General features: G+C 35.4%; 2 protein-coding genes across 2 annotated transcripts; one reads left to right on the top strand and one right to left on the bottom strand.

The window, feature by feature from the left end:
* Nucleotides 1-4,442: 4,442 nt before the first annotated feature.
* On the top strand, nt 4,443-8,205 carry LOC106132796 (UDP-glucose 4-epimerase). Its single transcript, XM_013332329.2, has 7 exons — nt 4,443-4,722; nt 5,160-5,273; nt 5,640-5,816; nt 6,332-6,512; nt 6,806-6,894; nt 7,306-7,498; nt 8,026-8,205. Exons 1-7 carry the CDS (start codon nt 4,483-4,485, stop codon nt 8,115-8,117), a joined length of 1,086 nt encoding a protein of 361 aa, XP_013187783.2. The 5' UTR covers nt 4,443-4,482; the 3' UTR covers nt 8,118-8,205.
* Nucleotides 8,206-8,668: 463 nt separating this feature from the next.
* On the bottom strand, nt 8,669-14,042 carry LOC106132589 (N(6)-adenine-specific methyltransferase METTL4). Its single transcript, XM_013332039.2, has 5 exons — nt 13,655-14,042; nt 13,043-13,278; nt 10,048-10,176; nt 9,257-9,597; nt 8,669-8,827 (listed from the first exon to the last, which is right to left on the bottom strand). Exons 1-5 carry the CDS (start codon nt 13,850-13,852, stop codon nt 8,688-8,690), a joined length of 1,044 nt encoding a protein of 347 aa, XP_013187493.2. The 5' UTR covers nt 13,853-14,042; the 3' UTR covers nt 8,669-8,687.
* Between the last annotated feature and the right edge of the window lie 40 nt (nt 14,043-14,082).

Here is a 14,082-nt window from a genome sequence, read left to right as displayed (position 1 = left end):
CATGAGTAGAATATACCCCGGGGGCTTCGCTCCCATTAAGACTGATTATTCATTTCAAACATCACTTAATAATTGTCATATACGGGAGCGAAGCCGGGGCACTTACCGTTTACGGACTCAAATATGGTAGGTATATGTATCGTTGAGTTTGCATTCAAATTGCTAGTTCAAGGACAGTCAAACAACGGGACATAGATAACGAAGTTGACGCTCAGCAGACGTGAGTTAAGTAAACGTGAAAAGAGGTGTTTTAATTTTACCTAAATGGCTCATATATTTGTCTGATTGGTTGGTTGCCATAGGCAAATCGGGAGAACAACGGTTACGACATGAATTTTTCGGAGCTCTGTTGAATGCAAAAGAAATTATTTTAGCAGCTTCGTTTCCAATCAGACAAAATGTTCTGGAATTCTTGGAATTAAAATGAAAAGCTACCTAGAACAGCCTCTGTCGCTCTTAAATTTACGTGTTCCCAGTTACACCCTCCGCCACAGTACTTCGGAGCCCTACATGTATCATTGAACGTTGTCCAGTCTACAGGGTCTTTAGTATTAAGACCATTGGCACGCATGTCATATTTAAGTCAGCGCAAGTTTTTATATGAACGTATTCTAATGATCTTTAGAAAATACCGTTAAAATTACAGAAATCTACATGTATGAACTACCGTGGGTCTCAATTCCCGCCTGATGGGTCAGTTACGTTCTATGTTACGGTATTCTGTCAATCATGGTGGCTTGGCATCGGGAGGTCACTGTCGGAGACGTCACCTTTCACACCGATCAGTAATATTGTTAAGCTCTGTTGGTGCTATTATTACTTACGAACAATTTAGTTATTGCAAATGCAGGCACTGACGGATAGAGACACAAGCTTTTAATGAAGACTAGACCTGAGCAGTAATTTATAGATCTGAAAACTAAGCGGGAATATGTAACCCAGCAATGGTAAACCAAATAAAAATTAAGTACGTAATTATACGTAGTTGAGACGATACAATGAAATTGATGGTTGCAGCATGTGGTGCTTTGAAGGTCATTGCCCGTCAAGTCCTCATAAAATCTACACGGATGTCAGGAGCATATAAAATTTTAATGTTTAATGAAACTAAAACTGAAAATGCAACGAGGCGTTTTTATATTCATCCTAGTAAAACAGAACTTAGTTGTTATAGTAACTAGATTCCTAATAGTTTAAAATTACTGTTGGGGGCTCTGTGTCTGTAACTTTCTCGACTTCGCGTGTTGCGTTTGGTGTTCCCAGTTGTTACCTCAGTCATTCGTTCATTTAATATTGATAATAGTAAATATTCGGAGCACATTCGCCAGTCGTGTCACGTTCTCTATATAGGTGTGACTGCGGCCACCAGTTTGCAAACAGTGTCGTTTGCGCCGGCTTCGAGGCGAGTCATCTTCGTCCTCAAATGCCCACTAGCTCATAACCTGGGCCCACGTGCCGTGTTTAATATAATATTTATTTATTTATTCCCGACTTTAAAGTGATAAGTGTTTAAACAGTTCATTAGGTGAGTACTTTCTAACGGCGGTGTGAAAGTGAGCGGTTTTCTCTATACTGTTAGATCGATTTGTTTGTACGATGTGAGAATTTCTTTTCATTAAAACTAAGCCATGATTTATGTAAACAGATGATTTAACTTGATAAAGTCCTTTGAAATAACGCATGTGAAACAAAATATTAAAATTATCACTCTTAAGCTTTTCTTAAGTTATTGATTTAATCTAACAAGTAATGATTATAATATATTTAACAAAGAAATAATAAAATATAAGGGTGATTTATCGTTGCTGTAAAGTTAATAAATAATATTTTAATTACTTAATGACAACACTTTGATCAGAACTAAAGTTAGAAATATCCCGAAAGTACCGTTGATGTCTTTTACTTAGAAAATTTCTTATAGCAATGGAATAACTAAATTTAAATTTCCAACAACTAAAAGGCACAATTTTAAGTTGATGTAAAATTTAATAAAATAAGGAAATTGACTAGTCAACTAGGTAACATACATTGTATATAAAAAAATATACATACTTATCTGTAATTAATTGAATGGTGATGCATATCAAAAAGTATGCATGATACATACCTAATCGAGAATAAATGATCTAAGGGATGACCTAATCGTATATGTATTAATTTTATATACAATATTTTAAAAAGCAGTCATAAATTCAACAAATACAATATTCATATTCATCCTTATATGAATTCTAAGAACCACAAGCTTGTGACCATGAGTATTAATAACGTCTGTTTCTAAAGGAGGGTTTATTACTGGGGTTCTTGACCTGAACCGGACGGGATGCGAAAAAAGGAATATGACGGGTTAACTACAGGATACTCGAAGACGCAATTATGACAATATTACCGGGAAAAACCAAAGAGATAACTGGATTTTCTTGGATATATACACCTACCTTAAATTCATTGACTTTTAATACGATTTTCTAAATAAAAACGTGAGTAGATAATAATCGTTTTAAATTATTTGACCCCGTCTTCCCCTTCACCTAGGAATTACCACTATATTTTCATCAAAAGGGTTAACCCCTTAAATTGCGAACAAACTTATTTTCATATTTATATTATACTAGCTGTGCCCGCGACTTTGTCCGCGTTGAATAGGTATTTTAGGCATCATTGAAGCCCTCAAAAATGAATAATTTTCCCCGTTTTTTTCACATATTCCATTATTTCTTTGCTGCTTATAGTTGGAGCGTGATGTTATATAGCCTAAAGCCTTCCTCGATAAATAGTCTATTCAACGCAAAAAGAATTTTTCATTTCGAACTAGTTAGTAGGTAGTTCTTGAGATAACAAACAAACTCTTCAGATTTATAATATAAGTAAAGATTACTTACGGATACGTAAACATTTGACTGTATTGCCCGAGATAGAGAAATGATGTAATTAACACGATAAAATCTCATTACTCAAATATTCCACAATTAAGTAATTTGAATCAGGATTCAAGTAGGTATTTAGATACAATTTTGATCAGTAAATATACGATCGTAGATGAAAGGTAATCGGCGCGACGAATCTTAATCAAAGTGATAACAATTCGGAAAAAAATTACATTAACAGATAATCCTATTATAATTAATTACCTTTATAATGAAAGAATACTATCAATTCTTTAAACAACTATCTTTATCATAGATTTCCATTTTAATTAAAATAAACATCACCAAGCACATATATTTTAAATATTTATTCGGCATTTACAAGTTGCAAGAAAAAGTAAATTAGTAGATAAGTACTTACGCCTTTAAAGTGTATAAAAAGAGTGTCGTGTGGTTCCCGGCACTAATAGAAAAAAAATAGGACCACTCCATCTTTTTCTCATGGATGTCGTAAAAGGCGGCTAAGGGATAGGCTTATAAACTTTGGATTCCTCTTTTAAGCGATGGCAACCCGCCCCTATTTGAATCTCTATCATTAAGCCATGCGGCTGAGCGTGGCCTTTCATTCTTTTGATGACTGTTGGCTATGTCTGTCCCGCAGAGGTGGCGTGACGTGATTATATATTATGTTTTTAAGAAAAACTGAGTAATAAATATTTGAAAAATTTGTATTCTCGAAGCATCGGGAATTAATTTGCCAAACACTAGGTATAAAGCCGTTCGCCGTCACCAGTAAATATGGATAAAGATTAATTTTTAAATAATCGAGATTCTTAAAAAAAAATAAGTTTAGTCCACGTTATAGCAAACAGCAAAATATTACTTAGATAGGTATGCCTAGATTCTTGTAAACATATTCACGCAGGCGAAACTGCAGACGACAAAATAGTCGAATATAATTTGTCTTGGCCATCAAACGCTAATTATATTGTAAACATTACTACTGAGGTTACAGACAATAATTTGATTGCTCAACATCGCTGTTTGATAGCTCTAGACGTGATGAATCCACAAGTTAATTGCATATTGTTTCCCCGTGAAAGGATCGAGACAAGGTTGCATTCAAACACGAAACATTGGCAACTTAGTTCCTGACTAAGTGCTAGTATCTTATATACATGAAAGTCTAGTTAGTAAAATGGACTTTAAAAATAATTTCATTACGAATTGACGAAAATGTACCTACCTACATGTAATCATCTTTATCCCCTAGAGCCAGACAGAACCAAAAGTCTCGAAGAGACTCAAACTCCACGTTCAGTTATAAGTATGGCTTATTAAGATTCAGATAGTGACAGGTTGCTACCACATCTCACATGGCTAGCAACATAGCAAAATGGAATAAAACGAAAAATAATAAGATGGATTTTTTTAAGGAAGGTGTTTATCTTGAGAAATAAGGTCGTTAGTCTGACGCCTATTTCACTACCACTAGATCTCATAATGAAATTACGAGGCGTTTTAATATCTTTTGAAATCTAGAGGATATAAAATCTTTTTAACAAAGCCAGGATAAAATTGATTAAGAGAACATTGTTTCAGATATACATACAAAATGACGCGGTTCAAGACAATATTGGTGACGGGAGGCGCTGGCTACATTGGTAGCCATTGTGTGGTAGATCTTTTGGAAGCTGGACATGATGTGGTGGCCATAGACAACTTCGCCAACGCTGTAGGAGACGACGAAGGTTCCCCAGCGCTGAGAAGAGCTGAAGAAATCACAGGGAAAAAGATCACTTTCTACAAAGCAGACCTTTTAGATAAGCCGCAGATAAACGCAATATTTGATAAGGTATTTGGGTAAAATTAACTTCTTAAATTGATGATCTATTCACGTCTGTACCTACTTATCTATATAGGTAGCGCATAAACGAACGACTGAAAGTTTTGAAAAAATAAGAATGCAGCTGGGTACTAGTAGTATGAATCCACTAAGTAATTCGACGACCTTAAAAAGGTCGGTTCGGGAAGATTTTGTTTGCAGTCGTTTACAACCGTTCAAGTTGGAAATCTTAGGTGGAGATCCCACAGTGAACTTCTTGCGGCTAAGATAATGCCAGATAAATTCTATACCCACTAAACATAAATTCGCACAGAGCCACTAGGGTGCAGTAAGTGTGATTGTGAAATGGACCTGTCACCATTTCAAAATAACCTTTTAAGAAACTACAAATCGCCGAATATCACATACCTAGGTAAATTGATGATAATAAAAATCCTTGTTCACAGCACCAAGTGGACTGTGTGATACACTTCGCTGCTCTGAAGGCAGTCGGCGAGTCCATGCAGCAACCCCTACTTTACTATCAGAACAACCTACTGGGCATGCTCAATTTACTAGAAGTACGTATACCGTTTCCATCTGTACTGCGTATTAGATTTTTTCACGAAATCGATTGAAGAGAGAAGCGAGCGTTTTCATTTTATATTCCCTCTTAGTGCACCCCTAGGCCATATGTCTAATTTACTATGTTACATTTCAACCCCCTCAACCCAGCGTTTTGGTTGATCTAAGGTTTAAGTGTCAGTCAGTTTCCTCTTTGTCCATGTTTACATACGTTAATTTATTAACCTAAAATAAAACTTGCCGATATTTCAAAAATATCGAATTCGTCGATCTTAGCATTCAAAGGAATATTCTACGAAACATAAAAAGCTAGGAATAGTCAGGTGGGTGGATATTAATTCAAACATAAAACATCATTACAGATAATGCGCTCACACGACTGCTACCAACTGGTATTCTCGTCTTCCTGCACAGTCTATGGGGAGCCTGAAAGTCTGCCCATCACCGAGTCCCATCCTACGGGGAACATCACTAACGTCTACGGCAGAACTAAATACTTCATCGAGGAAATGCTCAAAGACTTGAGCAGAGCTGAAGAGGTGAGAATTAAGACTTCCTCGCATGTAATGTTCCCTTTAATTTGTTTGGTCCAATATTCCCCGCTTCCGTTAAGTTAAGCAAGAGAGCTCACATGAAAGACATAATCTGAAATGGACAAATGACAGAGAATGACATCACATCTTAGTTTTTTATTTTAACATTCACATTTCTCATTGCCTACTTCGCAGGGCCTTACAAATAATGTAGCTTCTGTCTTTGACCAACATAGTATGTCGTGTCGGCCAACCAGTTCCGCGACCTACTGCCCGGACTTCAAGTTCAAGGCCATTTCTTACTTTCCATAAATACGTCGTCTGATCTGAGTAGTGCTTTATTTGCTGTACCGTTGTTTTGTACCGTATAAAATAAATACACGAATCTGACATTTTCAGCCAGTTTTATGTTGCAAAATGCGACTTTGCACAAAAATTAGAATGGAATAAAAATTTGTGGGACTATGAACTTCTACTCTAGATACCTACTCTGTATATTGATGATGAAATAATTGTCGCAGAAATGGAACATTATCTCCTTGCGGTACTTTAACCCCGTGGGCGCGCACCCCTCCGGCCTGATCGGCGAGGACCCCACCAAGGAGTTCACTAACCTCATGCCGTTCATGGCACAAGTGGCCCTTGGGAAGAAACCAGTATTGACTGTCTTTGGCAATGACTACAATACACCAGATGGCACTGGTGAGTGTTTGAATTAATAAACACAACAACTCAACATTTCATACATTCAATTGCGATGGAATTTTGGCACAGTAGGTCTCTGCAATGCCAAAAAATCTATGTACTTATCTATATCACATAGGTAAAGCAAGGCTTTTCTTTTGTTTTTTTTTAGAGAATACGCTTTTTGATATCTCCTGATTCATTCATTTTAATGATTTAACGAATGAAATACCTATTTGTGGAATCCTTATACTTTAGAACATACAAAATTCTACAGGTCTACCTACATGTTTTTTTTTTTAATTTTCCAGGCATAAGAGATTACATCCACGTCATGGACCTGGCGAGTGGTCACGTCGCCGCTCTCAATTTACTAAGTCAAAATCATATAAGATTGAAGGTAAACATTTTAAGTAAAATGTTTTCTAATGGTGAACAATTCCTACATTCAAGAGTCTAAATTTTAGATCACAGTTGCCACTGATATTAATAAAAATTCATTTAAAAAAGTAAAGTAAAAGTAAAAAGAATTTATTCAATATTATAATTAAAGGATAGAATGTAAACATCAGATGCGTTTAAAGTTTAACAGCAAGATAATCAACCAGCCAGTCCCATCTTTGCAAAATAATTATTACATTTTACGGTATGACAAAATACAAGTTGTAACGGCTTAAATCTTACAAAATAAATTGAAACTCATGGAAAAAAAAATTGCCGAGAAGTTAGATAGTTTAGAAATAAATATACTAGGCATCTATCTAAAGAAGAATTAGCATATTACGTACCTAAATTTGGTATATTCCTTCAGGTATACAACTTGGGCACCGGAAGAGGAGTCTCAGTTAAAGAGCTGGTGGAAGTGTTCGAAAGGGTGACCAGCACTAAGATCCCTCTGAAGTATGTGGCGCGAAGGTTGGGAGATATCACAGCTATGTGGGCGGACGCTTCTCTCGCCAACACAGAGCTGGGCTGGACCACGAAGTACAGCATTGAGGAGATGTGTAAGTAGCGGCTAGCGATATATGACATAAAATCTCGCCCCTTTTCCGGAAGGGTACCCGAGACTATATTTTTCCATTTGCCACCTGCTTAATTCCTTCGCTTCATCCAATTCATTAACTCCTTGATTTAGAGACCAGACCTTTCGCCAGCCAAGAAATTCCCAGCATCAAGATTCCTTAAATGTATGTGACACCAAGGCAACGCATAAATTATTGAGGTATTCGTTGTTTAAATTTTTTAGAATCCTCTGTTTAATTAATCTTCGAAAACCGAAAAAAATCGATCGATTTTTTTTTTCGAGTTATCCCAGTTTCTTTTTGTTTTCATTCTGGAGAAGAACCCAGGGTCTACCGATGACCACGATTCTGGACCAATCCAGTAAGTCGCATTTTTATAAGAAGCGACTCGCACCTAACCTTTGCGATATACATATACCTGATGACCTCCTGATGCATGGTTTCCCTGACCGTAGAATAGAAATACATGCGATAGATCTTTTTATTTATTAAACTATATTTTCCACCAGGCACCGACTTCTGGCGCTGGCAGACGATGAACCCTGACGGGTACCCCAAGAAGAACATCAAGACCAGTGTCATCGTCAATGGGAAAAGTTAATGCAATGTTGGATCTACTTTAAATTAATTAATTACTTGTAATAAAGAGTGTCGTATAATATTTTTATTAAATAAGTTTATTTTATTTATATCTTTGTGTTATTTATGTGCTAACTTTAATTACTTTCGCCCGCGAGAAAAGTACATACCTATATCCTTCTCCATACTCATACTATATGTACCAAAATTTTTTGGCGATCAGTTCAGTAGTTTTGACGTGAAAGACACAATTTAAGGGATTACGATTGGTCATTGAATTAGATCAAGTAGTTGTTCGATTATTTGCCTAAACATGTTCCTTTTTTTTTACAAAGGCAGCTTCATTTTCTTAAAATTAAGAGCTAACTCTTGTCGGTGGAATTAAGTGGTACTTCCTCCATTCATAACTTTTCTCTGACTGACTTTTTTCTGATGACATAGGTAATACTGCCATCTCATATAATAATTCACATGAATGAATGTCTTCGTTTTACACAAAATTTTACACTATAATTTATAATACTCTTTTTATATATTTGTATGAATGAAGATGTAAATAAAAAAAAATTCATTATAAAAACAAGATTTATTCTTACGTAACTTCTTCATACAGCGATATATGTTGCCATTTGAGCGGTTCGTAACCTACGCTGGTGGTATTTGGGAGGAGATACCGCGCAAACAACTCTAGCACTCGCGGACTTGCTGTTTTTATATATGGCGACAATACGTCTGTAACAATAACAATATTAGGTACATATAATTAGTAACAAAGATTAAATCGGGTTAGAATAGATTCATTTTCAAAATTGGATATGTCGAACCGTTTAGAATCTTATGAATGGATATCCGTATGTTTATAACTACGAGAAACTTCTAACATTCACTTTAGTGTAGCTAAGATAATTTTTGGGCCTTAAATTTCTTAGTAAGATAGAGAATTTCGTAGAAAACAAAATTTTCTAATTAATAAATCATCAAAGTGAAGACTTCCTCTCTCTGAAATTTTGAAAGTTCTCAGTTAAAACATCCACAACTACTTATATTTAGGGGTCTGTTTTCCCTAAAATCCCTTTAGACTTAACAGTCCCAACAGTCTTGCAAAGACTGAAGGGCCACATTCAGCTAGATTGTTATCTAAGTTAAATAACACAAACTCACCTATTAACGGAGGCTTATGCGAATGCAATGCACTAGGCACGCTTACAATCAAATGAGAGTCAGGCAAGTCTGCCACCTCCCCAACTCTGCCTAAAATTATCCTTTCATACGGCTGCTTCTTACAACCCTCAGTAAAGGCACAAATTGGCTCCAAATCTATGGTAACCTTTAGCCAGTACCAAGTTGTAACATACTGAACTCCCCATGAAGGGAATATCAAGTCTTTTACAGCAGATATGTTGCTAGGAGAATTTGTACACCATACGGCGATAAGGCAATTTGTTGAAAGCAAATTTCCGAGTGGTATTGATGCTATGTCTTCGTTGTACATCATGCTATAGCTGCAATATTAAAAAAGTTTTTTTTTTTAATTAATTGCCTGTGTGATTTTGACAGACGAGTAAGGACACTTCACAGATTAGTTGGAAAGTGGTTTTGAAGACTAGAGTCATAATGCAAAGACTATCTATTTAAAAGCTATATTATTAAAGAAGAACTTCTATAATAATATGGATGAACATCCAGCTCATGGTCTTTTGTGACTACTGACTCCGTCTACGCCATAAGGTGTAAAATGACGGGTTATGCGCATTTTTCAGTGATACATTATTAAAGGTGGTACTTTTAAAAATTCAATTGTAATCATAATAATAATGTGGATAAAGTGAAAAGAGTACGCCAGTATAGACAAGTGAAGAGATGTATTATCTACCTACTCCTCTGGGAGAGATGTGTGATTTTAAGTATATTTAAGGGTGTCTTTTGTATGAGCCATGTTCATGTTGAAATACCTCAACTTGTCATCTGCTCCTTTCAGCCTCCTTATATACTTGTTCCACCAAGGTGGATCCGCTACAACTATGTCATATTTATTGCCTTCTAACTTAAGGCACTGTTCTTTAACACATCCACAAAAAAATCTGAAATTATAATTATAATGTTAGCAACTAAGGGATATAAGCTTTTAATCATGAGATTCTTCTTTCAGGTGATGGGTTAGGTTGCTAGCTAGATTGATCAATTCTATCATGTTGACGTTGTTTCGACAATTATATTTTAAGCACCATACAACATCAAATAACTAAACATAGACTTAACATGTGAAATTATATATACAGGAACTTAACGGCAGATTTAATAAGGATACTGCTGATGGGGAACAATGTCCTTATTGTAGGATTGATTGCAGTAGAAACTCTTTCTCTTCTCTTCTTTTGATTTTCAAAATATTGCTTACCCATTAGAGGCCAAATAAAAACGCACATGTTAATTTTTAATTTTTCTTTATTTATTCATGAAAGAGGAGTACAAAAACAAATAAATCTGCTCGAAAATGAAAAAAAAACATTTTTTCAGGAAATTACAGGGGTGTACCCAAATTGGCACAGTGGCCACCTAAGAGTGAAAATCAGCGAAACACGATTTTTCTATACAGAGTGTTTTCTTGCATTTTTTGCACCCCCAACGGCTTCTATTATGACAAACAACACACCGTACACGTTTCACAAGTTTTTCAGGGACGTGGTTCTTACCATCTAATTGTAACCCATCAATATTTGATGACGAAGGACGAGTGTTTTGTTTCTGAATTGAATGCCTGAGGTAGTATCTGGCTATGTTTCGCCTAAACAACAATTGGTCCATGGGATCTTCTTTAGCAAGGACATGTAGACGCCATGCGTTTGCTATGGTCATGTCAATCATGTAGGTAAATAGAACCCACCACCATTTCTTGCCATGAATCCCAATCCTATAGAGTGATATCGACTGGTCTAATTCATCCACTCCACCCATGCCTTTATTGTAATTTTGAAAGAGATGTGGAATCGTCACCTCAGCCTTCTCCTTTTTTTCTGGACACCATCTCTTTACAAGTCCTAAAGGCTCATATGAGTCGTAATTGGTAGCCATTGTGCAAATACTGTTATCTTTCCAGCGGACCAAAAGAATTTCATTATTTTTATCAAACCTGTAGTCATATACTGCTCGTGATTTTTTCATCATTTCCTTTACAGACGATAATGGGCATTTTTTGGTACGATTTTCTCTCACAGTTCCAGTGGCCCGAAATCCTGACTGACGTAAGTCATAGAGTAGATCACAGCTGGTAAAAAAATTATCAAAAAATACTTTATGATTTGCAGCATTCGTCGTCAATTTATTGAGTAGCAATTTTACTACTCTTGTACCAAGTGGCTCAGTGGTCGGCGTGGTAGACTTTCCACAGTAAATATCAAAGCTATAACAATATCCTGAAGAACTTGCAGCAACCCAATTCTTGTAACCAAACCGAACAGGTTTGCCTCGAATAAATTGCTTGGCTGGATGATGGCCATAGTACCGAATCATTGATTCGTCGATTGAAATAAACTCGTGAAAAATACCCCACTGGTTATATTTTTTCATGAGTACTTCGGACAATTTTCGGACCTTGAACATTTTATCAGAAGTAGTCGAAGCATCATTATTGTCTACCAAATGCAAGTTTCGTTTGATTTCTCTAAATCTATTTCTTGACATCGCTTTTGACACGACTTCTACGCCAACATCTTCATCCAAAGACCAATACATGTGTTCTCGAGGTAACTTATGGTAACCTGAAAGAATGAGTATTCCAAAAAATATCCTTAGCTCTTCAGTTGTGACACAAAAGTTGTGTCTATTATTTTGGCTCGCATAAAGATTGCTAAAGTGTACAATCATCTCAAATACTTCATCATCAAAAAGCTTTTCAAAAATTTGAACAGGAGTCAAATCTTTTAGTTGCTCTTTCACATGGTTCTCACAGAGTAACCGTTCCTCAGTTTCTTCGTATTGAGTAGAATAGTTAGGAGCACACTTTCGCCAAATTGGAATATTCAAGGCTTGACGACGAGATGGTACAGTGTTTCTGGATTGCTCTGCATGTGATGTACTACCTGTGTCTTTACGTGCTTTTTTTGCAGCCAAAGGCTCATCATCACTACTGTCACCAGAGTCTGAAAGACTACCAATATTGTGAACAAATACTTCAATGTTACCAGGAACGTCATTTGGTAAGCTCGACGGCATCAAATCTTCGTCGAAACCCTCTTCTTCATCAGTAACAATACTTGGATCTGGAGGAATAATGGCTAGGTCATACTCCAAACCGTCATCACTATCCTCTATTATGTCATGAATGGCATCCTCAAGTCCTCTGTAGTTATTACTGGCGCTAAAAGTCTGTTTTCGACTCATCTTGAAGTCCTGAAATGAATATTCAATTATTGCACACTTGTAGCCACTGTACCAAAATTGGCACACCAATATTTACTTGACCGTATAATTGCATACATAAGATAAAAGTTACTAAATTTACATATAAACGTTTGTCCAATATCTTATTTTATAATAACTAAAACCACTATCACGATATCGTACATCGACCTGTCGTATAAGTAAATAATATGCACTTACCTCGATGCTTCTATAAATAGATATTTTTAATTTATGAAAACAATATCACTTTTGATGTTTTATGCTTTTATTTAATTTTTTACCATAAGCGCACTCTTTTGCCTTCACAACTACGCAACAGAACATACACTGGTGTCAACACTTTTTTTATCTACCCTCAAAAAATAAGTGTTCCCAAATTGGCACGGTGGTCAAGAATGGGTTAAGTCTGTGGCGTAGAACAGAATATATATTTTTTTGACAAATTTAGTTTATTTAGTTTTTTTGGTGAATATTATAAATGGAAAGAGGCAATGTAAAAATAAACAAATGCCAGAAGGATGCCCATTATCGTAGCTTTAAACAAACCTTGAGTTCCTTGGTATTAAAAAATAATCTTCTTTAATTTTACATTTGAGTGGAAAATTAGATGCATTTCCTCCATTGAAACCAATAAAGCGAAAAATAGTTGACTTCTGGAGTTCTTGGGCCAATTCTCGAACAGCCTGGGTGTCCAAAATATTGTGTTTCTGGCATAATTCGTCTTTAATTTCAGAGTTAATATAGAATAAGAGCTTTTCAAATTTTTCTTGTATAACCAATGTCTGAAATGAAGAAAATTAACAAAGGATAATAAAATACCAAATATTTTGGAAATCAAAGAAATCAAAGTTATGACTTTATATTAGTTATTACATATGATATTTTCATAGGACTACAAGATAGAACTTAAAATATTGCAAGAAATAGTATCTTCTTTTCTAAGATTTGTTTAGTTTTTGTGTTGACATTAGTGACCTGTTCTGGCTTCACATTGGGAGCATTATAAACCTCTTTCCAACATCTCAAACAGGAATATAATCTCTCTACAACTTTCTGAGATTTGCGCATACATATAGACAGAGAAAACATGGGAACTTTACTTTATAATATGTAGTAATTACATAAAAATGAGTAGTAATTAAAAGTTGAATAACTAACCTCTTCATGAACTTGAATAGCTTCGTAACGTCTTTTTCTACTTTTGACTTGGTTTTTATATCCGAGGATCGCAAAAAGCTTTACCAGTAATGCGAAGTGTGATTCATTTCCATCTGCTAATACATTCTTGTATATGTGTGATGTATATTTTCTGTGATCTATTAAACTATACGAATCTGTTTTATAAAGTAAAGCCATAAAATATTCCTTTTCACCTGTGTTAAGGGAAATCAAAGAGAATATAACCACTACGTAAAGGAAATCTAAAGCAAAGTTATTATACTCTTGTAACTTCCCATACTTTTTTTATTGTGTATACAATACGAATTTTTCCTTAAAAACTTTAGTGCTTTGAAAAATTCAAAACAAAACAAACTTACATATTTAACTTCCGTGACATTGACATAGGATATTCTTATATATTTAGA

The sequence above is a fragment of the Amyelois transitella genome, chromosome 19 (genome assembly GCF_032362555.1).
Source record: "Amyelois transitella isolate CPQ chromosome 19, ilAmyTran1.1, whole genome shotgun sequence".
NCBI classification, from domain to species: Eukaryota; Metazoa; Arthropoda; class Insecta; order Lepidoptera; family Pyralidae; genus Amyelois; species Amyelois transitella.
The sequence above is the reverse complement of the archived record's forward strand: the minus strand, read 5'-3'. Positions and strand labels throughout refer to the sequence as shown.

Excerpts from the sequence above, each read along its gene's own strand:
- LOC106132589 (XM_013332039.2), bottom strand. The coding sequence starts at position 13,852 with ATGGCTTTACTTTATAAAACAGATTCGTATAGTTTAATAGATCACAGA. Across the intron at positions 13,279-13,654 it reads CTATTCAAGTTCATGAAGAG|ACATTGGTTATACAAGAAAA; the intron begins GTTAGTTATTCA and ends TCTTCATTTCAG. Across the intron at positions 8,828-9,256 it reads GCATAAGCCTCCGTTAATAG|ACGTATTGTCGCCATATATA; the intron begins GTGAGTTTGTGT and ends TTATTGTTACAG.
- LOC106132796 (XM_013332329.2), top strand. The coding sequence starts at position 4,483 with ATGACGCGGTTCAAGACAATATTGGTGACGGGAGGCGCTGGCTACATT. Across the intron at positions 5,274-5,639 it reads GCATGCTCAATTTACTAGAA|ATAATGCGCTCACACGACTG; the intron begins GTACGTATACCG and ends ACATCATTACAG. Across the intron at positions 6,895-7,305 it reads AAAATCATATAAGATTGAAG|GTATACAACTTGGGCACCGG; the intron begins GTAAACATTTTA and ends ATATTCCTTCAG.